The sequence below is a fragment of the Scleropages formosus genome, chromosome 24, assembly GCF_900964775.1.
Source record: "Scleropages formosus chromosome 24, fSclFor1.1, whole genome shotgun sequence".
Taxonomy (NCBI): domain Eukaryota; kingdom Metazoa; phylum Chordata; class Actinopteri; order Osteoglossiformes; family Osteoglossidae; genus Scleropages; species Scleropages formosus.
This window is the reverse complement of record NC_041829.1, coordinates 16,528,116-16,556,077: the sequence shown is the minus strand read 5'-3', so window position 1 is coordinate 16,556,077 and position 27,962 is coordinate 16,528,116. Positions and strand designations below refer to the sequence as shown.

At 42.6% G+C, this 27,962-nt stretch overlaps 1 protein-coding gene across 3 annotated transcripts in view; it reads right to left on the bottom strand.

Moving 5' to 3' along the window:
* Nucleotides 1-27,962, bottom strand: part of ryr2a (ryanodine receptor 2a (cardiac)) — a 138,726-nt gene that overhangs the window by 26,445 nt on the left and 84,319 nt on the right. For all 3 annotated transcript variants that reach the window (XM_029248865.1, XM_029248867.1, XM_029248866.1), the window contains exons 29-71: nt 27,266-27,474; nt 26,771-27,111; nt 26,427-26,544; nt 25,904-26,064; nt 25,573-25,732; nt 25,153-25,239; nt 24,157-24,383; nt 23,094-23,898; nt 20,627-20,827; nt 20,398-20,503; nt 19,553-19,696; nt 19,154-19,427; nt 18,629-18,743; nt 18,263-18,395; nt 17,645-17,748; nt 16,763-16,898; nt 16,303-16,489; nt 15,408-15,519; nt 14,643-14,763; nt 14,034-14,203; nt 13,270-13,490; nt 12,613-12,703; nt 11,955-12,095; nt 10,980-11,143; nt 10,801-10,879; nt 10,504-10,593; nt 10,274-10,411; nt 10,080-10,157; nt 9,566-9,641; nt 8,837-8,960; nt 8,261-8,376; nt 7,574-7,638; nt 5,812-5,933; nt 5,255-5,304; nt 4,067-4,127; nt 3,478-3,716; nt 3,219-3,300; nt 2,707-2,837; nt 1,715-2,047; nt 1,362-1,602; nt 963-1,050; nt 658-750; nt 186-356 (exon numbers count right to left, since the gene is read on the bottom strand). In XM_029248865.1, coding sequence (XP_029104698.1) covers nt 186-356; nt 658-750; nt 963-1,050; nt 1,362-1,602; nt 1,715-2,047; nt 2,707-2,837; nt 3,219-3,300; nt 3,478-3,716; nt 4,067-4,127; nt 5,255-5,304; nt 5,812-5,933; nt 7,574-7,638; nt 8,261-8,376; nt 8,837-8,960; nt 9,566-9,641; nt 10,080-10,157; nt 10,274-10,411; nt 10,504-10,593; nt 10,801-10,879; nt 10,980-11,143; nt 11,955-12,095; nt 12,613-12,703; nt 13,270-13,490; nt 14,034-14,203; nt 14,643-14,763; nt 15,408-15,519; nt 16,303-16,489; nt 16,763-16,898; nt 17,645-17,748; nt 18,263-18,395; nt 18,629-18,743; nt 19,154-19,427; nt 19,553-19,696; nt 20,398-20,503; nt 20,627-20,827; nt 23,094-23,898; nt 24,157-24,383; nt 25,153-25,239; nt 25,573-25,732; nt 25,904-26,064; nt 26,427-26,544; nt 26,771-27,111; nt 27,266-27,474 — 6,905 coding nt within the window. The remainder of the gene's footprint in view (nt 1-185; nt 357-657; nt 751-962; nt 1,051-1,361; nt 1,603-1,714; nt 2,048-2,706; nt 2,838-3,218; nt 3,301-3,477; nt 3,717-4,066; nt 4,128-5,254; nt 5,305-5,811; nt 5,934-7,573; nt 7,639-8,260; nt 8,377-8,836; nt 8,961-9,565; nt 9,642-10,079; nt 10,158-10,273; nt 10,412-10,503; nt 10,594-10,800; nt 10,880-10,979; nt 11,144-11,954; nt 12,096-12,612; nt 12,704-13,269; nt 13,491-14,033; nt 14,204-14,642; nt 14,764-15,407; nt 15,520-16,302; nt 16,490-16,762; nt 16,899-17,644; nt 17,749-18,262; nt 18,396-18,628; nt 18,744-19,153; nt 19,428-19,552; nt 19,697-20,397; nt 20,504-20,626; nt 20,828-23,093; nt 23,899-24,156; nt 24,384-25,152; nt 25,240-25,572; nt 25,733-25,903; nt 26,065-26,426; nt 26,545-26,770; nt 27,112-27,265; nt 27,475-27,962) is intronic.

Sequence of the window (27,962 nt, the reverse complement as noted above, 5' to 3'; positions counted from 1 at the left end):
AAACTGAGGGACATCTACACTATCAACCTTTCACTGATTGTGACTAAGTCGTAAACGTGACTTTGGAGTTAGAAGCAAAATGACTTACAGACTTCAGGTCCCAACTGTGTTTCTAAATTGAGAAGCCAGTGTTCTAGTTAATGTGCTACTGCGGACCGAACGCTTTCGACAGACTGGTTCCAAACCTGAGTAAAGCGGTTCTTGGCCAGAGCAATCAGCTCCTGGTCTCCAGGGGCACATATGTTCAAACCCACAGGCAGAAGCCTCTTTAGAGCGGCTACAATGAGGGAGGTCTGCATGGAGTAGCGGTCACCCTTTCTTTTCATCTTCTTCCTCTCTTGGTCTGACACTGCACCCTATGACATACAATAATACAAATGTTTCACAAAAACAATGAATAAACGTAAATGTAAAACATAAATCTGTATAATTTCATAACCATATATAAATTGAAAAGCTTACAAGCCAATTCAGGATAAAGCATCAGACAAGCAACAAAATCATAAGAGTAATCAAGGCAGCAAGGACATTAAAAAAAAAATTGAATTTTCCGACAAACTTCAGTCATAACAGTCTTTGAAGTCCAAGCCGATGTAATGTGTAGTATGCAGTGTTTCACCAATGACTGTGAAAATTTAAAAAAAAAAAAAAAATCACCTTTGACATTTTGGACTTGGTGTCAGTGATCAAGAATGACATGTTGTTGATCTCATTCTGGACCACAAAGTTCTGCTCTTCCCGTTTGAAGTTCTATAGAGACAGGATGCAAAGGTATATTATATGAAGACCATAAAACATTCACATGGACTTCTGAGTAACTGTCAAATACATACTGTATTCTATCAAAGTAACTGCAGCTTCTTTCAACAGAGCAACCATTTTGTGATATTAGTGACACTAAGCTAAGTGATAATATACCACATTATAGTGTCTTTCAATAACAATAAGGTGTGTTCACGCACATGGGATTTGGCCCAAAATATGAAGACCTCCGCCACCATCCGGAACAGCTCTTCAGCCTCTGGGTTCGGCTCTTTGAGCCATTTTGCTCTATAAGAAACAGACTAACATTATTTTCTAACCATATTTAGTACTCACTCCATTCATCGTACAGTCTGAAGGTGTGCTCCTACGGAGGTACGCTGGATTAAGGTACTTACGATGAATTGATACAGTAAGAATACTCTGTTATATTTCAGGGTAAATCAGCAGAAAGCTGATAACCTATCTTTATAAAATAAGACAGACATTAACTAAAGTAAAAAAGACATTTTGGTAGCACACAAAAAGATAAGTGTAAGAATGTGAGTGGAAGTGAGAAGAAAGAAGCAAATACCTACTGAAGAGACACCCCTGCATACCTGTTGTAGTCAACAAATCGGATGAGGAGTGGGTAGAAGGCATAGAGGTCGCGCACTAGAATGGTGAATTCGTCCAGGATGAGCAGCTCAGCTTCCGACATTTCGCCACGCCCCTCTGCCTTCATGTTCTCCTCATCCAGGAGCACTGTTGCTGCCTTTTTCTTTAGTTTCTCCATCAGAGGAAGGAAGTGGGTCTTCAGCAGCTGCGGTTTAGCCTTTCCGATTATCGGCTGAGAGAAAACTGTGGCAGAGATAAACATATCAGAACCTTTGATGACCATCAAGATCCAATCAAGAAGGTAGAAAACGGAATGCAACGGGCGTGAGCGGAGTGAGGTGGAAGGGGGCCGCACCTGCCAGGCGCTTCATCCAGGCTCCCTCGTCTATGCCCAAGTTGTTGTAAATGATCTTGAGGATGTTTCCCAGCAGCGTGTTCATGTGCTCGGAGGTCAGCAAGGTGCAGCAGCGCTCAGCTCTCTCGAGTCCTCCCTCAGGGCCACCCTCAGGGCCATGCTCCCACCAGTGTGACATGTAGCTGCAGAGCATGGGTAACACCACCTCCATTACATGGGGCATCTGCGTGTAGCGCACGCCTGACTCTGCCAGCTCCATGATCTCCTCCAGCAACTTTTCCAGGGAGGGCACTAGTGGGTTCACCTCTTCCACCTGGGCAGGGAGCCCTAATGCTGACAGCAGGGATAGAAGTAAGCAGGGTTTGAGTTGAGTGGCTTGCGGCGAGGTACTGGTACCACAGTGCTTCATACCACTGGGCAAAGAAAACAATCACAATTTTTAATAGCAGACATAAAAGTCACATTTTTACAGCACACAGCAGCTGCACAAAGTAAAGCTGTTGACAAAATATTGCAGGTTCACGATCCCTGAATATTCCCTACTGCTGCCCCTGAAATTAAATGTATGTCTTAAATTGCTTCTGCTCAATATCTGGCTGTGTAAATGGTCACAGCAGTAAGTTATATTACTTATTTTACATAAAACCAACTAAGCAAGCCAAATACAAAAAAATATCCGCCAGAAAACCCATATACTATAACTTCTTAATAAAAAAGAACAGAATAGTCTGCTGCAATATTTTGCCAGAAGGCTAAAATAGTACAATATGCTTATCTCCCTTTTGCCAAGAGAAAAATTTTATGTAAAATTATACAAGTTTGAGGAAAAATGCAAATGATTTGGTGAGTGGCCTTACTCATTTCATGCAGAGTGGTCCTGCAAACTAATCTGGCTGTGGAAACCTGTGTGTGTCCCATGCTCATGTAACCATACTATGTGTATGTGTCCTATATTTATGATCTGGTGACCTTGGGACTCTTGATCCCCCTACCTGCCCGCTCGCGGGAACCCTTGGTGTTATAGATGGAGTACATGTTGTGCTTGTTTAAGTGGGGCTCCAGGAAGGCCACAGGAAAGGCCCCTGAGAAAGCTGCCAGGCACTCCCCAAGTGCCGGTCGTTGCCTGGAGATAAGTCATGGACAACCAATCAGCACTTTTGGCATCAACAAAGCCATCATTTGATCAGACATTGATAAATCTGGCCACAGTGAAAAAAGAAACATTTTAACAGATATCACTAAGCTTTTAGGAACAAAACCTTTAAAAACTTGAAAAAACATGGTAGCCCATTTAAAATAGCAAAATCACTATAGTAAAATCAATAAAGACTTAAATAAAAAAGGCTCCATCGAAAGAAGAATCAATTTTCATCACTGACTGTATTAAGTCATGGTGGATCAATGCAATACTTCTGTTATGAATGCAAACTGTTTGAATTAGTAAAAACACTGTACTTCCAAAAGATTCCAAGTTGAGAAGAAGAAGCCCAACACTGAAAACCACCTTTCAACATAGATGCTTTTGCTGGTCCCAAGTGAATAGAGGCTGTTGAGGATCCGGTAGCATGAAACCTGTACATCATCCACTGAAAAGAACAGAGGAAAAACAACCAACTAGAAAATTATGCCACATTGGATCAAAATTCAGTTTGATATTTCACAGTTAAATGCTGTGTTATGAATGCTTCTTTAAATGGCCGAAATTACAGATGATTGAAGGGGAAGCCAAAGCACTCCAAGTGGTCAGACCAGGGGACACGTACATATCAGGTCTTCACCGAAGAGGTTCTGGCCAATGTGTTCGAAGAGGGATGAGAGCACGGGCAGCAGGGCCACTGTGGTGTAGTTGATTATCTGTGTGACGCCCTTGGGCTGAATGCGCGTGTGAGCAAACTGTCCCTGCTTCAGGTTCTCCATGGTCCTCTCCAGGTCCTCGGCTGCATTGTCGAAGAAGGCCCGCAACGCAGCTTTCACGGTCTCTGAACCCGTCTTCATCACCGTCCTGGACAGCGCACACCATATCCACATTGGTAACGCTAAGCATTGTCTGTACGCTGTCAGGGATAACTCAAGTCTTCTCTCCTGCATTCATTGCTTCCTGCTGATAACTAACTGTGCAGCGCTGCACAAATTGTAATGCACAAAGATATTTAATAATACACAATGTCATAAACCAAAAATATTGTGTAACAGCAAGCAGTGACGTAGTGCACGCTAATTTAGCGATGCAAAAGTGTAATAACACGTTATTGAGAAAGGACAGCATTTAAGTCGTACAGCTAAACAGTGCGTCGCTGTTTTCTCTTTCTGCGCCTTGCTGACAAAAATGTATGAGACTGTAGTGCCACCTACCTGGCATCCAGTGTTTGACCCAGGATGTGAAGGCAATTCACAATAGAGGTAGCATCGTTTCCTGGAAGAATAAGTGAGGGAACTCAGCATTATAATATGAAATAGAATACACAAAATTTAAATGACTTCCACAACATACTGCTCTACTCCAGTGATGTACTGCTAGGTCACTTATTTTAAAAAAAAAAAAAAAAAAAAAACACACACTCGTGCAAGGCTGTAAAAAAGGGTCTATAGCTATAGATTACTCAGCATGGTATGGGATCTAAACCTTGGCAATGTCTTTCATCTGTGTCTTTTTAATATTAGACATATCATCAGTTTACCTCTTATTTTCACAAGCCTAAAGCTGTAGAAACATACAGAAGTAAAAACTCATAATACACTGGCTCCTCAGGTTATGAAACTGGACTGTAAGACAGTAACTCTAAAATAAAGTTTTTACTACAAATTCTCAATCAATACCTTTATCATAGATATTTCCACAGTAGGATATGTAAAAACCTTGGATGTGGCTATAATAAATAAAAAATAGGTTGTAGGACTTTTTTATATGTATTAACATTGGCCAACATTAACACTAAAAGTAACTTAAAATGACTTCAAATAAAAATACCTTCTCATCACAAACTAGTCAGTGTCAGTTGTTGACCACAAATGTGTAATGTCTGTCATCTTGTTACTCATTATGACACATGCAAAAACCAAATGCAAGCTGTAAACACTGAGCTGAATTAAGCAGTCCCACATTTATTTTCTTTTTGGGTGTGCTTTACTATCACCTATTGATTTGGACCGTAAAGAAAGGTTGTGCTTGGTCGACAAAGAAAGAACAAAAATAATTTAAAAAGCATTTATTAGATTTTTTGAAACATGGGGAGCCAATGCATTCTGATGCTACGGGTGATTGATAAATGTGATCCTTGTTCATGTGCAGATTCATGAGACAAAACCAGAGCATGTGTTAGGATGCAATTCAACCAAGAAAAGCAGCAGAGGCACCCTTTGTCATCAGTACCATCCATGCATCCGTGACTCAAACCAAGAAGTGGGCAGCAGGTTTTGTCTGCATGCCTAACACAGCATGCTAGGGGACAACGCAAACAGGGACCCATGCCAAAAGAAGAAAGGGAAACCATACCAGCACACAAGACAACTAACCACGCACCATGTCTACTCAGTCCTTACCAAACAATGATATCCTATGTCTGACAAGAACTCCCAGTTTGCAGAATAAGCTGAAGGCAAGAGAGAAGGAGAGAAGGAAGGGGGGAAAACAAATAAAGCTGAAAAAATGGGAAAACCAAGTTAGATGACGTGACAAGGAGACAGTTATGGCATGTTAATGAAGCTGGGTTATGGAAGGTTCTGCAGAACTTGGCTTGCATGTTGAGAGACAACAGAGTGGAGAAACGCTGGTTTCTGGAGGACTAGCTGAGGCAGCATCTGAATCTCCTATTGTACCACAGCACCTTGAGGCAGCATATAACACACATATCCAGGTTCCTGACCAAAATATGGACACATGGAAGGACTATTAGAATAAATTATGATAACAATTAATGCGAATGTACCTTCAAATTTTTATGCATTTGTCTTTCAACTGAAACCCCTCTTCAGGTGAACCAATCAGCAGAAACATTACATGTATGTCCATAACCAGTGAGATATTATAACAATTTGGGTATGGTGGCATTCTTTCATCTTTTGTCGTCTTTCATCATTCTTCCTTGTGAAGCTCTCACCTGGTGACCATCTCCTTTTCTTTGTTGGAAGCATGACCTCCACTATTGAGGGGACGGATGGCCGTGGACAGGAAGTAGAGACGGTGATTCTTGAAGTACTGGTCAATCAGTGGCAGGACCACCTGGTAAGAGGGATATGTGTTGTTTTCATACCTGCTGTTGAACTATAAGGTTCACCCAACACAGGACTTCTGGATAAAAGACCACTTTAAAAGCTCATTTATATTAATTGATCATTAGAGACATCACATTCATTGGTTTCAACTGAACAAGCAATCATTTATCTCTTTTGTAGTGCAACCCCAGGGGCTAAATGGAGTATCACCCATATTCCTCACCAATACACAGAACCTTGCTCCAACACCTTTGGCATAATTTAGAAACCCCTACATCCTCCTTGGAAATGGAGTTTACCACGTCGTGGTGGTACTGTCGCAGTTTATTTTACATCATAACTACATGCATCCATTTCTGACATAAGAGTTAATGTATTTAGTAAAATCACCCTGCTAGTGAAATTACCATTATTTCTTATAAAAAAGGAAAACCAATTCCTGACGCAAAATATTTTAGCATCTGATACTCTGGGTTTCCCCTTAGGAGCCTAGCTAGAAATTGAACTGTAAGAATTATAATTTCCATAGTGGTGGATGATCATGTGCTCTTGTTAAATAAAAGATTATCAACAAAAATAAGTTATTGCTGTTGCTGTTTGTGTAGATGTTCTGTTGTTCATGTTAGGAAAGACTACGTGTTGGCTGGCAGATACCTTGGTTTTACCATTAGTAGGAATGTGAGCATTAGAAATGGGAGGAGCACTAGTCAAAAGGATAAGAGACAATTAACGTGACAGGAAGAAGGAAGTATTTAGTTGGTTTCATTATGGAAGTTTAAGCCTCTTGCTAATACACTGAGTCAAAAAAACAGCCAGACTCACATTAATGAGGAACAAAAAACCTTTTGAATTTAAGACGAGTATGCATCTCTGTTCTAAAACATCTGATACAAGGTGCTGTCCAGAATAAAATACCCATTGTGGGTGTAAAATTACTACATAACAGTCAAAATGCCCTTGTACTGTATAATAAGCTCACTGTATGAAAAAAGGTGCATATTTCTTAAACTGTTATAATGTTTTTTTTATTGTTTAGGATCCAACTATATGAAAACAGTGTAGCAGATAATTTTAGTGTATACTTATTTTATTACTTGTAGGCCTATGTGCAGCTACCCATAAAATGTACACTCAAACAGTGACACCAGATGAAGTTACCGCACTTTGAGAATTGAGAACCTACATCTCTTTTATCTCTCCATGTGCTGGTGAAACGCACTTTTCTTTCCGCTGAGTCATAAATTGCAATGGAGAATAGTGTCTGCTAAATGAATAAATGTACATGTAAGTACAGATGAGAATCAAACTTCATTACCCACCCCCCCAAAACCAGGTGGTGACTGGTTTAAGAGCCACTCAACTAAACTATTATAGTTTTGTGGGAGGTTTTACCAGCTGATACCATCTTTCTGGTTCTTGCAGCTTTACAGAACAATAATGCTATTGGCAAAAGTCATACAATCTTTTTGCATGTATCATTTTCAAATAATAATGAGAATATAAGACCGAGCATGTGCGTGACACATGACACAGGAGTTTGAATATCCTGGTTCTCTACAGGACCATCGTAAACAGCTGAGCTGCAGGTTGCATCTCTGAGTATGCAGTATCAAGAACTTAAAAGCGATAGAAAGATCAGAAGCATACCTTTCCAAAAAATTTCATCTGCTGTTCATGAGGAATCTTCTCCCCTTTAGCACGAGCAGCCAGATCTATGGAAAAGAAGTAAGACTTGTCCAAAAACCACTACCCAGCTGTTTGCTTTCAAACAGATATGATCAGCAAAGGTGTTCAGTATCAATTCAATTCAATTCAATTTAATTTAATTTAATTTAATTTTACAGAGCGCTCTTCTCACGCAGTGACACGGAGCGCTTTAACACAGGCATAAGGCAAGAAGAACAAATACATCAGATGAAGAAAAAAGAAGACAGTTGACTACCGACTATCATAATATAATACTTTTATAGAGATATAAGTAAGCCTGCTGGCCACAGAGGAAAGGAACGAAAACTCCCAACTGAAAACCAAGGGAGAAAAAACCTCAAGGGGTCCAAGTGCCAGTGGCTGCCCACCCCTCCGGGGCATTCTAGATTAAGTAACAATTTTAAACCAGTTTACAAGTAATAATGATATTGTCGCTATATTGTAGCTTGAATCTCAAGCTCAGCTATCAGTATTACAAAATTATCAAACAAAAAAATTTTAAACAGAAAGTGCAAAAGAATAACACTGCTCAATGCTAATTGAAGACAGATGTGAAAAGTAAAGACAGAGCACAGGGGTACTGGTCCACTGCTGGGGGTCAATAAAGGTCAAGACTGCCCTGCTCACCGAACTCTAACATGTGCTCGTGAGCCTCATCCACGTATGTGATGAGCTGCTGCAAGAAGGTGTAGGCAAAGCGCTTCTCGATGGATGGAGTGTCCAATTCCTGCTCCTTCATGGCCCTGGAAAGTAAGCAGCATGGTACAATCAGATGGGCTGTGTGGCTCTGTATCACCTGCTACCCCCTCTGCTTTTCACAAGACAGCAATGCCCTGCTCTGCAGTATGTGCCTTTCCTCCTTACTTTAGGTATATGAGAGTGATGCATCTGTTTGGTTCTGACCTGAATTCTGTAAGGAGATAACAGATGGTCTCCTGACTAAGGCTGATACCTTAAAATCTGGTGGTTGTTGCTTCAAATCCCACTGCAGCTGTAGTACTCTTAATCATGGTACTTACTCCCAAAACTAATAAAGTAAAAATTACACTGCTTTATATATGGGCAAATTTTTACAGAATGATTATCTATCACTGTATGTTGCCTTGGAGAAAGACGCTGAAGGTGAATAAAGGTTAATAATAACAAGAAGAAGAAGACAAAGCAAAATGGAAGGGAAATTGCGTGTTACCAACCAGCTCTTACCGTGAGACTGCGTAGCCATTGATCTGAAAGAACTTGAGGATATCTTGTGCTTTTTCTCTGTCTTTGGATTTCTCTTTGGCAGTAAGAGTGTCATAGGGTACCAGTAATGGGTGGCTCCCTCCTCCTGGTACGCAAGTAAACTGAATTTAGCAAGTAACAGCAATATGTAATTTACTGTGATTACTAAGTTTGTAAAACAAATTTTTTTGTTCTCCTCTGTTCTCTAACATAATTATACTGTAGTTTAGCATATAAGCATAACACTAAGTCACTCTGGAGAAAAGAATAAGCTAAATGTATAAATATAATGGAACATATAATATACTCTGCAATAAGATAAAACATGGTGACCCTCACTCAGCAGTATGTCTCCAATAATCAAAAATAAGGACACTGAAGTGCACTGTGACCTCCTGGGAAACTGAGATTCTCTGCTTCTCAGTCAGAGAAAAGCAGACATCAGCTGAACAAAAAGGGAACAGCTTCAGAAATAAACTGATGAAAAAGGGATCCTGTATTGGACCTGACTAAACTGAAATCAAAACAAAGTAAAACTTGTTCTAAATCAGTCACACAGTGATGGTGTGTAACAGAATGAAATCATGTACTCTTTTAGTACAAGTGAACATTAACACGGGGAAATGCTGTCCAGTTTGTAAGTGTGGCAGATGGTGGCGTACCTATGTGTGAATGTACCACTCGATCTCCTGCACAGACTCTCACTGATACCTTTGGCTTCAAGTTCCAGTTTCTTCTTCTTGGCCCAGATGTTATGATAGTTCTCTGCAAGAAGCTCTGCCATGGACTGAAAAAAATATTATATATACACTTAGGATAAACAGTAGCTGGACTTCCACTTCGAAAATGTCCACCCACCATGGTGAAAATAGAACATAAAAATTGTAAAGACAGGCAAATGAATCAGGTGTGGTGATCTTTCTTACAATTCCTATTCTCCAGAACAACTAAAAACTACACAGAATATGGGTCTCATGCTAAAATAAAATTAAATCAATCAAAAATAATTCAGCAGACAGGGTAGCTTCTTTAATCAAAGCAGACCACTCAGTTGGACAATATCCAAACCACTTCCAATCAAAATCAGCTACCGATGTTATAACCTTCAAAGTTTAGTTTACATTTTTTTATAATTTCTGTGCACAAATTGCATTCATTTGAAGGAACATGCTCGTCTGCCACATGGGAACCACCACAATGGGATATCAACAGCAATTCCACTCACATGCAGGTCTCTGGATAGAGTCACATTGCTCATGTCAATTGGCCTTGGGCTGAAACCATGGGCCCCCTCAACAGACAGCTAGGTGGGAAATAGGAAACACAGCAATGTCATGTTGCTTTTGTAATCACCAAGCAGTAAAAATAGTCAAGCTTGCAAGAGGTTGGGTGTGGAGCTCTCGGGCGTGAACGTGGTACCTGGCTAGACTGCGAGATGCGTCGTGCCCGGTTGTGCAAGCCCACAGTCTCACCCTCCCTCGTCCGCTCGATGCTCCACCCCCAGGCCAGCATGGTTTTCAAGGATTCCTTGATGGGCCAGCGGTACAACTCCTTCTCCTGGAAAACGTATGGCCCCAGGGGTGAGGGGATATCGGGGTCGCGATCAACACAATAGGGCACCAGAAAAGGGTGAGCGCAGTCAGCCTTACCTTCTCAGACAGGGCTTTGTAAGGTTTCAGCAGAGGATGCACTTTGGAGGACTCACAAAGCTGGTCCCCATGAACCCAATTGTTGGCAAACTGCAGGATAGAATAGACAGATGGACAAGCACCCAAGGGTTTGAACGAGCCCAAAGACAAGTGCACACAATACACAGGTGTGTCATGCACATGTTCAACTATTTAGAACTGCTACTCAACCACATTCCTAAAAGGATCATCATTTTCAGTCTATCAGTCCTATTTCCTTCAGAGCTCACATTCATACTTCTCCACCCATATCCTCACCTTTTCCATGGACCACTTCTCATGAGAGTGCTCAGCATACTTGTTGATAAAGTAATCCAGCTTCTCTGGGATTGTGATGCTATAGATACAATGAGAGGGTATGACAGACAAAACTCACTTCAATGGAAAAAGAAACCAGTTTTCACAACAAGGGCTTGCTAACAGTCAGGGGGCCTTACTTGGATGTGTCAGCCGGTTGAGGGTTGAAGTTGCCCTCTGCATCCATGGAGGACTGCTTCTCCATCATGGCCACATAGCTGGACTCCATGTAGTCTGGGGGCAGTGCCCCAGCTACAGCACTTAGGCAGGGGAGGGCCAGCTTGAAGAGTTCCTGGTCATACCTCTGTAGAAAGAAGCAAAAAACAAGGCAATGGCAGTGAGTGGCAGATGGATGGGTTTTTCAAAATAGAGCATATCCAGCATCAGTTAATATTAAAACACACACACACACACACACACACACACACACACACACTCTTTCTGAAACGGCTCGTCCCATGCGGGGCTGCGGGGAGCCGCAGCCTAACCCGGCAACACAGGGCGTAGGGCTGGAGGGGGAGGGGACACACCCAGGATGTGACGCCAGTTTGTTGCAAGGCAGCCCAAGCGGGACTAACCCCAGACCCACTGGAGAGCGGGGCCCGGTCAAGCCCACTGCGCCACTGCACCCCTAATTAATGTTAACCTTTAATTTAAATGATCGGCTTAGCTTTATGTGTGACACACATATTCTGTACAAAGCATAATTTTATTATGGCACCCAAGCTCATGTTGTTATTGTCCTTTGGTATGCTTGAAAACAAAAGTGAAAAATGTATTTAACTGAAATAAAATTACAGAACATATTCTGTTATATTTATGAGTGGGAGGCAAAAAAGCAATTTTACTCTTTAACCACTAGAGGGCACAAAACACTTAAAAGTCAGCCTCCACATTCACTACACATAGGTGCTTAATGTCAACTATGACCAAAATATTTGCATATCTGCAGTGAAGAGCTAGGAACATCAGTCAAAAAATTTATATTATTCAAGCCTTTACTGTTTCATATTGTATGAGCTGGACATGGTGAAATGCTCTTGCCTGGTTCAAGACTCATGACATGTGTTTATGACAGAGACCTCACACAGTACAGCACTGTGTGCTCTCACTACCTTCTGGGACAGAGCATCGAATATTCCCCAGAAGAGTTTCCTGGAAAGGTGCAGCTCTTCATCCGATGCAGCTCCAAAACTCCCCCAGCCCCCTGATAGGCAGTAGTATTTCCAGCAGCGCTCATAGTGGTTAGTCAGCAGCTAGAATGAAAAGAAGCCCATCAGTAGAAGGTGTTCCTGAGTAGCCTCTCCCTCCATCCATGCTCCCCTCCCCATCATTGCAGACCTCTCCTCCCATTCTAGTTTCAGGTGTCCACCCCAGATCACCCCCTTCCACATTTCCTCCCCATCTACAGGTCTCCTTCCTAGAAGAACCCCAGTCAGAGACCCCTTCACCAGAGCTTTTTCCCCCTCCCATTTACTGTCCTAGTCTCCTGTCTCTACTGCAGACTCCTCCCCCACTCCTCCTCCCACACATAACTGTAAACATTCACACTGGCATATTTTTTTGCTCAGGTGTACATGAAGCAGACCCCAAGGTCAACATGAAATCACACCTTCAGCAGAAACACAGCCAGCAGCCAGCACAAACTGTCCCAAACCCACACTGATGACATCATAGTTGGCACTCATTTAAACATGAACAAGGAATAAACTGTACAGAGCCCTGCATGTATCCATCAGAAAACACGATTAAAAAATATGAACTGATCCTGACCTTGAGAGGCATCTTAGTATGTTCATTGAGGAGGGGAACATCAAACACCAATCGCCTGAGCAGGTGTTGCATCATCGAGGGTCTCAGTTTCCTGTGAAAAGATAACACACACAGGTACAGACAGCAATACAAACACACTAAGACAGAAGTACAGAGTCATGGTATAGGTTCTCTGGCACAAACATACTGGTGCACAGACAGTGATACACAGAGACACAAAGACAGAGCAGTGCTGCAGTGATTATCTTCAAGCAAAAACTTATCATGGAAAGTGTGAGTCATACTGCAAGTTCTTCCTTCCACCTTCCTCCACACACTGTACACCAGTGATGTGTGATATATCAGTGGCTTTGAAAAGGGGGTTCTTGGATCCTCATGATGCCAGTGAAGCTTAATGAGGGACACATTTCTTTTGATGGTTAATGAAATATGCTGAGACACATGAGATCTGGATTAGTGTACAGTGAAAGTGACATTTCCCTCCAAGGCAAATGCACGAGACCTCCGGCTGAGCCCTGGCAGCAGTTTAAAGAGGTTGAGAATTACTCTAACCTTTGACCACAGTGCAAATGTATTTTCAGACTTTATAATGAGAAGAGAGAGAAGAAAGGAGAGAGGAGGCCGGGTGGGCTAGAGGTAGAAGACTGTCCCTCTCACCCACACACAGCCAGCAGGCACTCCTCGATGGCGTCGCGCTGAGCCTTCGTCAGGCAGCAGCCCTTGGACAGCCGGTAGACGGTATGCAGCAGTGAGTCGATAAGCGAGGCATAGGGCTCCGTGCCGGCAAACAGCGGGGCGCACTTGGTGAGCAGGGGCAGTACGGCAGTGCACAGGTAGCGGTTAAGGGCCAGGGCCATGTCAGTGGCGCTGAGAGCAGCCTGCGGACCCGAGATGGGGGGGCAGAGCATTAGCCCCAATGATGACAAGTGGCTCGCGCCATAACTCAGCATGTTACGCGATCACAATTTCCTCCTCATAATTTGGATTTCTGTCTGAATAGGTAGCATTGGGATTAGACATGGAAAAAACCCTTGAGAACCCTTGAGAAAGCCCAAACAGTTTTGGTATAACAAACCACATCTTATCTAAAACTGTGAGGTAAGTTAAGAATAAAAGCAGCTGTTATAACAAGTAAACCAGCAGCCATAAAAATTACATTTGCAAGGAGTATATCACTAAAACACAATAAGAGCTACTGAACCATAAAACCATTTGCGTATGAACACAAGTGACGAATATCAGCATTACTCTGGAGCTGAGCCGCTGTTTGACCGTTACTGAAGGAACAGGAATTATTTTCTTCATGAAATCATCATTTTGACTGGTGATCTGTTCAATGTGATTGTGTCGGGAAGCAATGGGGTGCGCAGACCTGCCATCTCATATGTCTTTTTTGTTTACATTCCCAAGTGATGACTTACCGTATCTAGAGATGCAGCTGCTCGGAGGTCTGGCAGGAACCCCACCTCCAAGAGGTGGAGCAGGAAGTTTTGGTCCTCAATCCCATACACACGGTCGAGGAAAAGGACCATGGCTGCCTTGTGGTCTGGACAGAAGCCTGCCGACATATCCGGCTCCACCACTGTTCCATCTGAGGACACATATACACATACAAACAGTACAGCGGGAGGTCAGTTTCACATCATCACTGAAAGACAAGAAAAGGGTCTAATTAACACATTTCCAGCTGCTAAATGTTGACATTTTCTTGTATTTGTTTACATCAGTCTTCTTTAATGTAGAGGAAAAAAAGGGGCAGGCTGAAGAATGTGTTCATCGCTCTAAGCAAGAACAGTGTGTTCTGAGACCATTATCTTGGCTCATTAGCTCAAGTCACCCAAATAGCTACTTAAAATAGGTCTTTTCTTCAAGGGATGACAAACAGCTCAACAAATTTTTCAGTGTACATCAACAAAACTTAATGACGGAGGCATTCTTTGTATACTTCTGAGTAAATGCACCGAGTTCTATTTAAGAGTATGGAGATAAAGATATATGAACCACATTAAAGGGGTTGGCTGGAGACTGACCTTTGGCAACAGTTGGCATGGGGAACGGGATGCTGATCACCCCTTCAAGGTCTTCAATGGGAATCAGAGAACGAAGGATAGCTCGAATCCGAATGGCCTCTCCCTTCCCGGCATGGATCAACTACAGAATACCATAGGGTAGCAGAGTCAGAATCCTATATGATCTGTTAGATGGCCTGTCATACTGTGGAGGCTCTGAGAATGAAAAGTCTGTGACAGCATATTTGATGACACATCAGATATCACAAATCTTGCAGTTTTTCCAACTCAGTGTGAAGCATTGACTCTGAGAATACAACAGAGGAGTTAAAAATATCCAAATATAGAGGAGAGACAATAAGATTTGGTAGGACTTCTGTAGAACAAATTGTACTTCATAAGCTACAATAGCCTTCCAGAAACAGAAATCTGTGGACTGCACAGTAAAATAAAGCAGAAAACTTCATTTTAACTTAATTATGAGGGTCGAAGTTTTTCAGAAGTTTCTTCACTCAGAGATCATGGTACATTTGTACAATGGGATCGTGGTACATCCTTGCAGCAGAATTATGGTACACCCACACAATACGTTCACAGTTTCTCTGTGCAATGGCATCATGGTACCTCATTACAGTGAGATCAGAGTACCTGCTTGCAATGGGATCATGATACATACATACAACCAACTGTACAAACCAGTGCCAGTATTGGAGGAACACAGCAATGTGGTACAGATTAGAACTAGAACCTCACTGTTCCGGTTCCTCTAGCCAATGTTTGACTCACATGCATCTCAGGTGCACAGCGCCCCAGCAGGTCAATTAGTGCTGCATAAAATGTCATGATGGCATTGCCCATGTGGATGGTGTCATCCTCTTCATCCTCCAGCATATCACTGCTACAGAGAAAAAGAATAAAGCAATTTTTTGATATGTTGATGCAAACATCTCCCCCTGCTAAAAATCTTTGTGCTAAGGCACAATCTGCAAAAGTATGTAATTGGCAAGCCATCTAGTTTTCTTTATCAGAAAATGGAAAATAACAGAAACGGCACTTTTGCAGTGATACACTGCTAAGGAAAAATATATAGAGAACAGTGGCCCACTTTGTGACTTCCCAGGAAACAACAGGAACGTTTATGTTACACCTGGCACTGTCCGACAGATTGGGAACAGTGTAGACTAATGAGAAACTACTTTGGGCTAAGGTATAGAGAGAAAATGCTAACATGCCCCTGTGGTCCCTTAACAAAGTCATCAAAAAGTTGGGTCACATTCTCAGACTGGCTACACATGAGAAGTTGTGAGATTCTGTAGCTTAGAGCTTAAAGAACAGCAGCTCTGCTCTGGGCACAACAATGTTTGGTCACTTGTTCTTTGGTTTGAACTCACCTTGGACTTAATAGATGGGCAGAGGTCATGTCTCCACAGCACAACTGACACATTCTAAGAACCTGTAAATCCAGACTAGGCTTTTTTCCTACTCAGTAAGAACTATTTCATTCCTTTAATAACCCACTTAATTGGAGATGGACGCTGCATAGCCATTATAAATGTAACAAAGGTAACATGGTAGCTTCTACTTATAGCAACTTAAAAGGCAGACTTTGTTTTGAATAAGCCACTCTCCCTCATAAAGAAAAGCCAAGGAAAATGCAATACTGTGCAAGACATCCACCTACAGGGTCCTGCTGGACTCGGAGGTGGGAGAGGGGCCGTCCCTGCTGGGGTCTTCTGAAATCTTGATGGCCTCTTCCATAGCAGCTAGGAGCCCATTGCCACCTTCCCCACGCAGGGCAGGGCCAAAACACTCTGGCCTGCGAATCAGTAGCCTCACCACAACATTGGCATTCTCCTCCACACTCTCACCTAAGGGAAGGGGTGAACCAGAGTAGCCACACAACATCTTTGTCCCATGACTGGATTTTAGCAAAAATCCAAAGAAAGCAAAACTCTGAAACAATACATAAAAAATGAATAATACCCTCAAGTTATTATGCAAATAAAACAGATTACTGATGTTTTTCCCTTCGCCAGCTGTCCATACTATGTGGTAACTTCACCTTAGGATGACTGTATAAAAATGTGTGCTGCTCACATAGATCAAAAAGCTCTTGAGATCGACAGAGATAAGAATCTTACCATTACAGAATACGGCAAAACGAAGAAAATCCAGGTAGCGCTCCCCTTCCACAGGGTTCCAGCCAATGTCAGGGTAGCCCTTAGACACGAGCATCAGGCAGCTCTGAAGGCCACACCCAGCCAGATACTGAACAACCTGTGAGTAGAAAGGGGAATGCAATGGTGAGCTAACCAGGCTACTACAGATGACCTACCTAAGAGGTACGATTCTATACAGCCAAACAATCACAGTATAGTACTTGAAAGGGGATATGCCTTTGAGTTGAAGCTGCCTCATAGCAACCACTTGTGTGGTTTCCATGCAAGGGGGTGTGCCACTGCCCTCTTCCATGCATGTTTTCAGGGTGCAAACACAGGGGCATCATGCAGACTCCACATGCCCTGACCTGGATTCAAACCCCATTCCCGCCAAACAACTTAGGGCCTCTGAGGCACCAACATTACTATCTGCATCACCGTGTCCCTACAGTAAAAGACTTATAAACATGTAAAACATGCGTTTTGTCAACGCAGTGCCACTGCAGCACACCCAACCATCAGCTGCTGTGTTCCTGCTGCCTCCACACAGTGTTCTCAGATTTAAACCAGCAAGACAGAACAGGTGTGACTTTGTAAATTGAGGTAGAGTATAGGCAGACTTCCAGTATTAAAAGAGAACAAGTCTGCCCTTTAATTAAAAGAGAGATAACACAAACATAAAGACAAATTACCCAATTAACAATGAATTTAACTAATTCAACTGAGCTTTGCTTTAATAAAGTTCTCTTTGCTGGTAAGCTATTTAAGTGTAACTATGGACCCTTTGCAGTAGTTTTTCCTGCTCAATGCCCTGAATAGTTTTTTTCAAGGGACAAACAAAAAATGAAAAAGAGGGACTCTTACCTTCTCCAGATCTGGCTCCCGGAGGGCCAAGGCAAGTTCGTTATTATCCATCACAGAGGCAGCTGCCACATCGAGAGGAGTGGAGCCTCGCATGGAGGGGGACGCTGTGGAGAGGCCAGGTCACCAAACAGCCATAATGAGGACAGGCACCACAATGTAGGGAACACCACAGAAAACACTGAGCCACAGAAGTTGCAGCCATGCGTTACACTGCACAACTGTACGGTAACATATTGCAGAACAGTCAAAGCTTAGTCACACAGCCTACTTGCTGGCAATTTTTAAATGCCAACAAAACCAGAAACACAAACACTGTCAGAATGTGATGTGACGAAAGATGTTTCCTTATTGGACATGCTGCGGCAGTCGTACATAACACACTTACGTTTATTAATTTAGCCGATGCCTTTGTCCGAAGTTAGTTACGTTGTTACGTTTGTATACTAACCACCCACAATAATTTAGTCAGTTATACCAGTGGGTAACTTTTTTTTCTCAGTCAGCTCATCTAAGTACCTCGATCAAAGGTGCTTAAAGGGATTCAAACCCTGGGACACCACCTGCTCCCCCAGCTAAACCAACAGTGTGTATAGGAGTGTATGGAAAAGGAAAGCTTACCAAGTCCAACACTGCTGTTTTCCAGCAAGTAACTGAGATGATCAAACATGGCTTTTTGGTTTTGTCTACTGATGCGACAGAAGTAGCAAAGAAAACGACAGCAGTTGGCCACCATCTTAGGAAATGTGATTTCCTTAACAGAAGTAATAAAAAAGTCAACAGTATATTACTGGTTATATTAGGTTTCACTCCATGCATAAATTCAAACAGTGAAGACACACTAAAATCATTAAATGAGTTATATTACTATGTTTCTGAAGAAACAAAACTTAACGACAGGTACAAAACAATGAAAAAAGTAATTTCTGAAAACATCAACAAAAAAATTCACAGTAAGAATTTTTAGAAGAAAAAAATGTTAATTACCTTGGATTCTCCTCCTCCAAGCACATTCACCATCACTTCCATGACTGTTTCATGCATACCCAGTGCTCTCATTAAATTTGGGTGCTGGTAGAAAACTTTATTGTTCATAATATCACTGTAAGAAACAGCAGAAAAACACAAGGCACATGTCAGAACAGTGCCTGTATTCTTGAATTTTACCATTTTTTAAAGCTGTGCTGACATCTGCTCATTGAATTTTTGTTTTTATTTCCTCTAGAAAATCACACTCAATTATGATTTTATTCTATGAAAAATTTTCTGCATACAGTTAGACTACATGGAAAAAAGTAATTCAGTTCTTAAACCATTGCTTTTTTCTCACGAAACTGATACATAGGGCCACATAATGTGATTTGAGAAGCAGTAGAATTTACTGCATTGTCCTATTCACAGAGAAAGAAAGAGCAAGTGAAGGGCAGAAAGACAAAAGAAAAGAGTGAGAGGGAATAAGGTAGACGATTGCAGTATAGCGCATGCAGCAGAAAAGAAACCACCCATCTTTACCCCAGGCCCCGGATCATGAGCTTCTCCTCTTCACGGCCCATGCGCACACTCAGCAGGGAGCGTATCTGGCCCAGCGAGGCCAGCAGGTTGATGGTGTCCTCCACAGACACCGAGTTGATGGTGTAGGTCTTCGGCAGGGCGCGCACCTGTCCCCCAATGCCATCATACTGCCGGTGCAGGAGCACAAACATGGCCCGGACCAGCTCTGGGTCCTCGATCACCGACTCCTGGGCCCAGCGCACCATGGTCTCCGAGATCAGCTGCTGCAGTGTAGCTGGGAGGGGGAGGGGGGAAGCTCAGCTTTTCAGAGGACAAGTGGCTAGGGATCAATTTTTAGGGCAAGAAACCTGAGGTCTATAACTGCAATGCATTCACAGTAACTGGCAGAAAGTCCCTTACTGGGCTTTTTGGCCTTTTTTTTCTTAGGTAGGTCAGCTCTTTTCTTCTTCAGGTATGCCACTTTCTCTACAAGGGACAAAAGCCGGCCCCTGATGGTGAAGTCACCATCTGCCTCATTTGTCTTGTCATCATCGATCTCGATGCCTGCACACAACATACAAAATAGCTCATAGATTTGCAAGTCCAACTGAAAAAAGCACCTCCATACTGTCTTGACAGGGCACACATAGTGGCTCCTGGTGTTATAAATGGCTGTGTTTCAAATTTTGGAAAATACAAATATTTATTTGTATTAGTGCATTTATTTATTTTTAACTGCATTTTCTCTTTTTCCTAAATGTTTATCTGTTGCAGAGCAAAAGTAATCTATGTTTCAAATCTGAGAGATTACAGTAAAACACCGCAAAACACAAGAGGAGTGGGACTACTTTGACTCCCTTCCACAGTGTTTACAGCTCATATCTGGTGTTTCTGAGTACTGGTGATAAGACATAAAAAAGTGTTGCAGGTGTTTATGGAATGAACTGGTTAACAATTAACACTGTGTAGAAGTTTGTGGAGGGAGCAAATTTATATTTCCGGTCATGTTGAAATAGTCTTCATCTTGATGTAGCTTAAAGCCAAAACCATAATTAATCTTACAATGTATTTTTATTATAGCTTCATCCAAGACTTCTAGAGAATAAACTGAGGAAATTTTGTGTAGTCAGGCTTATATTTATTGTGAATTAGTGGTAAAGGGGACTATGGAGTAACAAACAAATCGAATGAGGAACATACTTCTGGTCCTGACTGCAGTCATAAGCTGAGGAAAAGATGCAGCAGAACATAACAGAGTGGCCTACCACAGTGCTTCATCAGATCTTCATGGAAGTCCAGCAACTGCTCTCGGATATCCTCCGGGCATGGACAGTCCTGCTTCTCATCTTTAAAATTCAGCAGCATGTTGATCTGACAGGAAGAAGCCAAAAGGGGCAGGGTGAGGCATGTAGGCCCACCAGAAGAAGAGAGCTGGATAGCAGAATGGGAAGGAGATAAGGGAGGTGCTGAGAACAGCACAGGATGGTGGCCAACCTGTTCCTGGGGAGGTGAGCGAAATTCTTTTGTCTTCCTGGCTGTCAAGGCAGCAGACATGTTAAGGGCCTGCATCACCTCATTATAGCGAAAGCGCTGGTTCTCCTGGAGGTTGGCAACGAAGTCATCAGAGAAGGCCACCACCGCCTCAATCCTATGCCTCACCTGGCAGTCGCACAGGTACTGCAGAAGGTGGCACATCTATGTGAAGGAAGGCAGGAAAGAGAGCTCAGTCTGCAGTGGGAGAACGCAAATCAGCTGTGCAAATGCCTTCTGCATTACAGAGGTAAATAGGACTAACAGGCCAAGCACTAAAACTACCTCTAAGAAAGAAGGTTCTCAGCCCCAAGGTCACTTGGAAGAGCTATTAAACCAGAATCCATCATCGTTAACCGTGATCAGTCCAACTGAAAGTACTGTGATGTAAAATACCTTGTCAGTCTTAAATTTCAAAAGGGAACAATGGGAAAACTATAATTATCTTTCATTATTTTTACCGAACAACAGTACATTTTTATTAGTCTAGTAAAAACTGCAGCCCAGCGTTATTGTATATATTAAAACAAAGCCAACATGATAGGATATAGTTTCCAAAGGTAAGAACGTTGTAATGGTTTGTCATCCAAAGATCACCACAGACACTGTTAATTGCAAGTTGTTTTTGAAAACCTATACTTAGATTGCGAATCTTTACTTAGCAGATGTCTTTGTCCAAGGTAACTTACAGGCTGTCTGATTCCTCCTCAGCCTGTCTCTTCTGCCTGGCTTGGTGCTGGGCCCCCTACTCTTCTCCATCTATACCTCTTCCCTTGGTTCCATCATTACCTCTCAGGGATCCTCCTACTACTGCTATGCCGACAATACCCAGCTCATCTTCTCTTTTACTCCTGTAGCTACAGACACTTCCTTATGTATAGCCATATACATATATGCTTCTTGGATATCTGTGCTTGGTTGTCTGTTCAATCTACAAATTAACCTCTCTAAAACCAACATCACAAATGGGAGCTCTCGAAGAAGGTGGACAACTTCCTCATTTCATTTGATTCATTGGTGAAGAGTCTGGGAGTAATGATCAACTGACGTCTTTGTTTCTCTGACCACACTGATGCCATAGCCATGTATAAAATATGCATAACACCCACAGGATCTGCCCTTATTTCACAACAAACACTACACAGCTTCTGGTACAGACCAGGGTGACAGCCGGTATGGACTACTGGCTCCCTTCTGTCTGGCCTCCTGGCCTAATCCATCAAACCTCTTTAGCTGTTACAGAATGCCACTGCATGAGTTGTGTCTGACCTGCCAAAATGCTCCCATGTATCTCCCCTCCTTGTCTCATTCTGTTGGCTACTTGTAGCTGCCCATCTCAATTTTAAGAGCTGTTGTGCTGCATCACCAATACTTACAAGACCTAATCAGCTGCTGTACCCCAAACTTTCTGCTACACCCTTCCATCTCTGGCTGTTTGGTGTTTCACGTGCAAGAGGTCCAAAATCAAAAGACCAAAGCTTCTCTTTTATGACTCCACTGTGGTGGAATGATCTCCCGCTCTCCCTTAGAACTCCTCAATATCTCTCAACATTCAAGAATGGTCTGAAAAACACATCTCTCTCATACTCACTACTCCATGGATCAACTATCCACTCAATAAATTTACATCGTACAATTTTTCAAAAATACAAAAACACCAAATATCAATTCTATACGTTGCTACTCATGCAATGTTATTGTTAACGTTATTTCTTTTAAAGTGTTATACTCTCCAGCAATTCTATGTACAGCTACCTCTGTAATGTATATCAGTTTTAACAGTGAAATCAGAGAAACTGACTGAACTGTAACAGTCAACATGTTCTTGTACTGAATAATAACCCTATTGTATGAAAAAGGGTGCATTTTTCATAAGCTTTTGTAATGATTTTTCATTGATTAGGACCCTACTACATGAGGGCTGAGTGTAGTAAGTTATTTGGCTGTACATTTATTTCATTATTTCTATATGGAGCTAGGGGGGTGTGGTAGTGCAGGGGGTTTGGCCAGGGCCCACTGTGTGGCAGGTCTGGGGTTCAAGTCCTGCTTAGGGTTCCCTGTGGCAGACTGGCATCCCCTCTGGGGTGTGCCCCTCCCCCTTCGGCCTTGCACCCTGTGTTGCCGGGTTAGGCTCTGGTTTGCTGTGACCCTGCTCGGGACAAGTGATTGTAAACATTGTGTGTGTGTGTGTGTGTGTGTGTGTGTGTGTGTGTGTGTGCAGCCACCCATGTAATCTATGCTTGCTTTGTCTCTCCGTGTGTTGGTGAAATGCACTTTTGTTTTAACCGAGTTATACGTTGCTTTGGAAAAAAACATCTGCTAAAGTTATTAATATAAATGTAAATGCATATTATCCTTTGCAGATTTAAATAGGGCTGCTGTTTTTAAAGGAATAAAGAATTGAATAATATGAAGTCACACAGCATCTCACTTGAAGTTTGACGGGCTCGGGGAGCTTCATCTGGAGCAATCCCACTTTGGGGACTTTTCCTGACCTCCCGTCATCTTCTCCACCCACACCATTTATCTGGAGCTCAGCCTTGAATCCACCGCAGTCAGGGGTTTCAGCCCGCTCATGGCCCGGGCCCTCAGAGAATACACTAGGCTCAATAAGCTGCAGGATATTCTTCAGGTCCCCATTGTGGAAGACTCCCATGATGAGCAGAGTATAGAAAAGCTTTATGAGTGGCACAAAAAGGAACTCAGTGCTTCCACCAACAGGGTCACGCACATGCAGGCTGCCCTCCTGGACAGCCTCGGTCAACATCTCAATTGTCTTGCTCTTGAGGACTTCCAAAGGGAACTCAGGACTGTGCTGGTAGAAGTCCCCACCAACACCGACAAAGTTAGGGGAAGAGTAGCGCATGCGAGGCCGCAGAGAGGTGCTCAGGCCAATCCCCGGCAGGCCATGCTTCTTCTTCTCGTCTGGGAAGAGGGTGATGCTCTTCGTCTCCTCCGTCATGGGCACAATGTATTCATTATTCATCATGAGTCGCGCCGTGGCATAGGTGCTCAGATGGATGTCGATGAGCAGCTCATAGTAACCCGTCCGTAGCAGACCTGGCATGTATTTGTTCTCAATGGCATAGAGCAGCTGGGCCTCATCAACATGGCTGCAGAGTGCATGGGCCACCCTGTTGTTCCCCAGGGCACACACCGCAGAGTAGAGCCGAAGGGTGTGGTAATGAAACTTTAGCAAATCCTTCTGCTCTGTCAGCTCCAGGATGTCCACAGATCTGGGAAGTGGTATAGCAACAATCTAACCAACCACTGGCTACCACATGTACATCACTACCTAATCCTCTTAGCAATATATTTTCCTTAGATCCCCTATGGTAAAATTTCACACCATTCATGTAATTGCTCAATGGTTTCATGCTTAGAGGTCAATACATATCTTGCATGCCCTCTACAGATTTCTTAACATGAAATCAGTACAGGGGAGAGTTTTTCCCATAATGCCAAAGATCTTCCTGTGGTTCTGTCAGCAGTACCTGTTCTCCTCAGGGATGTGTAGGGACATGAACTGTAGCGGTTTGGAGCACTGCACCAGCCAGCCATGGCGGTCATTGATGCGGGATGCCTCCACCTCCAGGAAGTGGTTTGGCACTCGACTCCACAGCACGGGGGTCAGGAACTGCACATGCAGCCGGGGTGGGCACTGAGGGATGGCGTTCTTCCTCTCACTCTTAAAGAGGCCCGCCGAGAGAGGCATCACATTCTGGCAACAGAATTGACAGTGGGTGGACTAAGCCAAACCCGTGGGAAGGATCTCAAGACACTACACTGGGACTTGAGCAGTGACAGAACCATAGATATAATTAGAAATAATAAGAAGAAATAAGAACTAGTCAGCGACTTTAATGTTTGCACGCACTTGATTATTTGAAGCGTGTTTACGTTAACTTTTTTAAGTTCACAGATAGTAATTAATTGCAAGATATCGTTTGCAAAATTTAGCAAAAATATACATACAGAAAAATGGTTCATAACAACATTTGCAATGCCACATAAGTAGAAACATGTTTTGAGTACATTTAATTGAGCTTTGTCTTTGAGCCTTCAGGGTCAGGATCAATTGAAAAATCAGCCAAAGCATGTGCTGTACAAAAACCTTTACTCAACTAAGAGTTTATTAACAATTCCAGAGTAAAGAAAAATGCTCACATAAAATCAGCATGGCAATGAAGGGATTGGGAAAAGAGAGTAAAAAACCAACAGGAATGTAGCTGAAGTCACTCACAGACCTACATCTTTTCTTTTCCACACAATTTGCAATTTGCTAAGAAGCAATTTTTTGGGAGCCAAACAAGAACAAAGAAATAGATTCAGCAAAGAGATTCTGCGCAGTAAGTAGTTCATTGTACAAACAAGTGCCTCACAAATGCATGACGGAATCTTGCAGTGGGGCTGGTTTGGCCAGATCCCCACAGACTGGGCCTGTTCTCAGGAGGTTAACAGCTGACCTATTTTCACAGGTGCATGGTTACCTTGATCCGGCCCAATTCAAACTGAAAGACGCTGGGGCTGGTGGCTTGAGCGAACACTGCAGGGAACAGTTTGGTGCTGGGTTCCACCTGGTAAGGTCCAGAGTGCAGGCAGCAAGTTAAAAATACATATCTGATGAAAAGAAGTGCTAAACATGGGGTTGTGATTTAGCATTTTGTACAACAATGGAAGTACAAATTTCTTCAATACTGTAAAGCACTTAGCCTTCCTGATCAACTTACATGGGTGAGTTGTACCATCAGTGTTATATAATCTGAGATAATTTCCATATTTTCACAGTGAACTGCTAAAACCAAATTTTGAAATTTAAACCAAACCGTTAGAAGGGTCATATCATTACATTGAATTATTGGAGATGTTTCATTTAGTGAATTACATAGCTAAAAAATTGGCTTACTCACCTGGTAGTAGGTGCTGAGCTCTTTGCCATTGCTGGTGAAGGTCAGCAATCCATGAGAAGTGTCCACCAGACAGCCGATCTCCAACCCATTGCTGTTGCGGCTCTGTCCAGGACTTGTGCTCTCTCCTGCCCAGACCATGTAGCAATTGCTGCGCTTGATGCTGCCGTTGAGGGAGAAAAGAGTATAGAGCTGCATAATGGCCACAGGTTATTTTACTGCAGCATGTTTAATCCATTTTATAAACTGGTCTTTCCCTTCTATAAACTGGTGCAATCTGCATAAAAGGAGGTCACCAGGAAAGCTCTGTTCATGGTTTGCTTGTTTGACTGACCTTTCATGGACCTTCCCCTTCTCATCTCCAAGGGTGACCGTCACCGTGCGAACCTTCTCCAGATCAAAAGCTGTGTCATACTGGTGGAAATCAGAGGTCACCCAGCCCACCCACACACTAGAGGGTTCCTGGCCTGGGAAGATCCTCACAGAGTAATAGTACTGGGGAGAAAGAAAACCAGAAAGCATAAAAGGAAGAAGACACAAAACACATATAAACAAAGATTCACCGGTTCAGACTGATTACATGGCAATGTATAGAGTAGTAATTAGAGATGTAAATCAGTAAAGTTAAAAAAAACATTAATACTGCAAGTACAGGATTAACCTTTATACACATCTATATTCTGTGCACAAATTTTGATCACTGAAGAGAGTTTAGAAAAATAACATACTGCAGAAATTACATTTAAAATAGAGGCACTTTAAAGGTTGGGTTTGGTGCAAAAAGATATACAACAGAAGCGGAGCTGAAGCAAAGACAAGTATGACATGCGTGACACTGTACTGAAACAGAACCTCACCATTGAAGTCTGCATCAGATATTCATAGTCATCCCGCTCATCAGCCAGCACTTCCTCTGACAGACGAGGGGAAGAGTGACTGGTACTTAAGTCAGGCTTGGTCCTCTTTAGCATGAACCTGAAAAAAGTAGAAACGTGGTAGATAAAAGCTTTAATTCACTGAGGGTTCTAAACTGTGGACTCATGTATGGAAAAGTCAAAAATCTTCCCAAAATCTGGTAAAGAAGGAAAACAATTTCATATTTGTGGCCAATCAGTAAAATTCCAAAGCAACAGTAACAAAAATTAAAAATGTTCAAATGACAAGAGAAAGGGAAAATGTTGATGTTGAGCCCGATGCAAACCTTTGCTTCAATTTTGATGGCTTTTCCTGGTTGTAATCTTTGTGATTATTGAACTCATCCTTGTCTTTCTCAGGGCCGTTGGAGCTTAAGTGTCCATGAGCAGTTTTCATGAGGACCTCAAAGTCCGAAACAGTCTCAAAGTCATCCAGCTCCTTCTTGGGAGAAAAGAAGCTGCCGTTGGAAGGTATGCCACATAGTGATTTGGAGAAGCCCTCTGCGCACTCAATTGGCATGCTCAGTCGGTAAAACACGATGTCCCTGTTGCTGTTCTGTGAGCCAAATGACCTTTGTGTGACCTTCAGACAGGGTGAGCTTTCAATAGTTCCATCAATCCTTGTTACCTTTACAAGACAGATAAAGACAAAATTTGTGCATTTCAACAAAAATGGCTGGCTAAAAATAAAAAGTAGCATTGTACTCTGCTTAGATTCCTAATATTGAGGTTTGTGAGTGTGAAAATTACACCTGTGCAGGAAGATAAACAGGTCATCTCACCTCAATGTGTTCATGGTTCTGAGGGACGGGAATGAACTGTGGCAGCCTCTTGCTAAACCACATGGTCAGATCTCTGTTCATGTTGACAGCGAAGGGCTCAAAGCCCTCCTGCAGGCCGCAGATTGTGAAATACTTCAGGGTGCTCACATCCTTCCCGAAATTCATCCTGCCTACCTGGCACACACCTAGGCTGCACACAGGGATAAATCCTGCAAGAAAACCGAGTGTAACATCCTTGGACTCACGCATTCATGTTCTGCAACAACAAGTCAGGACACAGCGCTTGCTAAAAGTTTTCCTTTCTGTCTGATCATGACTTGAAATGAGCAGTACTTTCTGTAACCAGTAGGTGGCACCAAGGTAAAAATGGCTTGCAGTCAAAACAGGAAAAGCCTTCATCGGACAACTGTTACAGCTCAAAGTCAATTTCAGAGTCATGAAGTTTATCATCTTAATGAATATGTGCTCATTTGATATTGTCAGCTGCAGTAATAAATCACCTCTAGCAAGGCTTTCAGCAATTTGGAAACACAAATAAGCACATCACACAGCCATCTTGTAGCATCTGTTTCCCCAAGCAGGAGCAATGATCCTGGTTTTGCTCTATCAGCAATGTGAGCCTTACAGGCACACTTGTCTCCTTATGATCATTAAGCAAGCACAGGTGGTGATTCATTCATTCATACAGAACAATCAT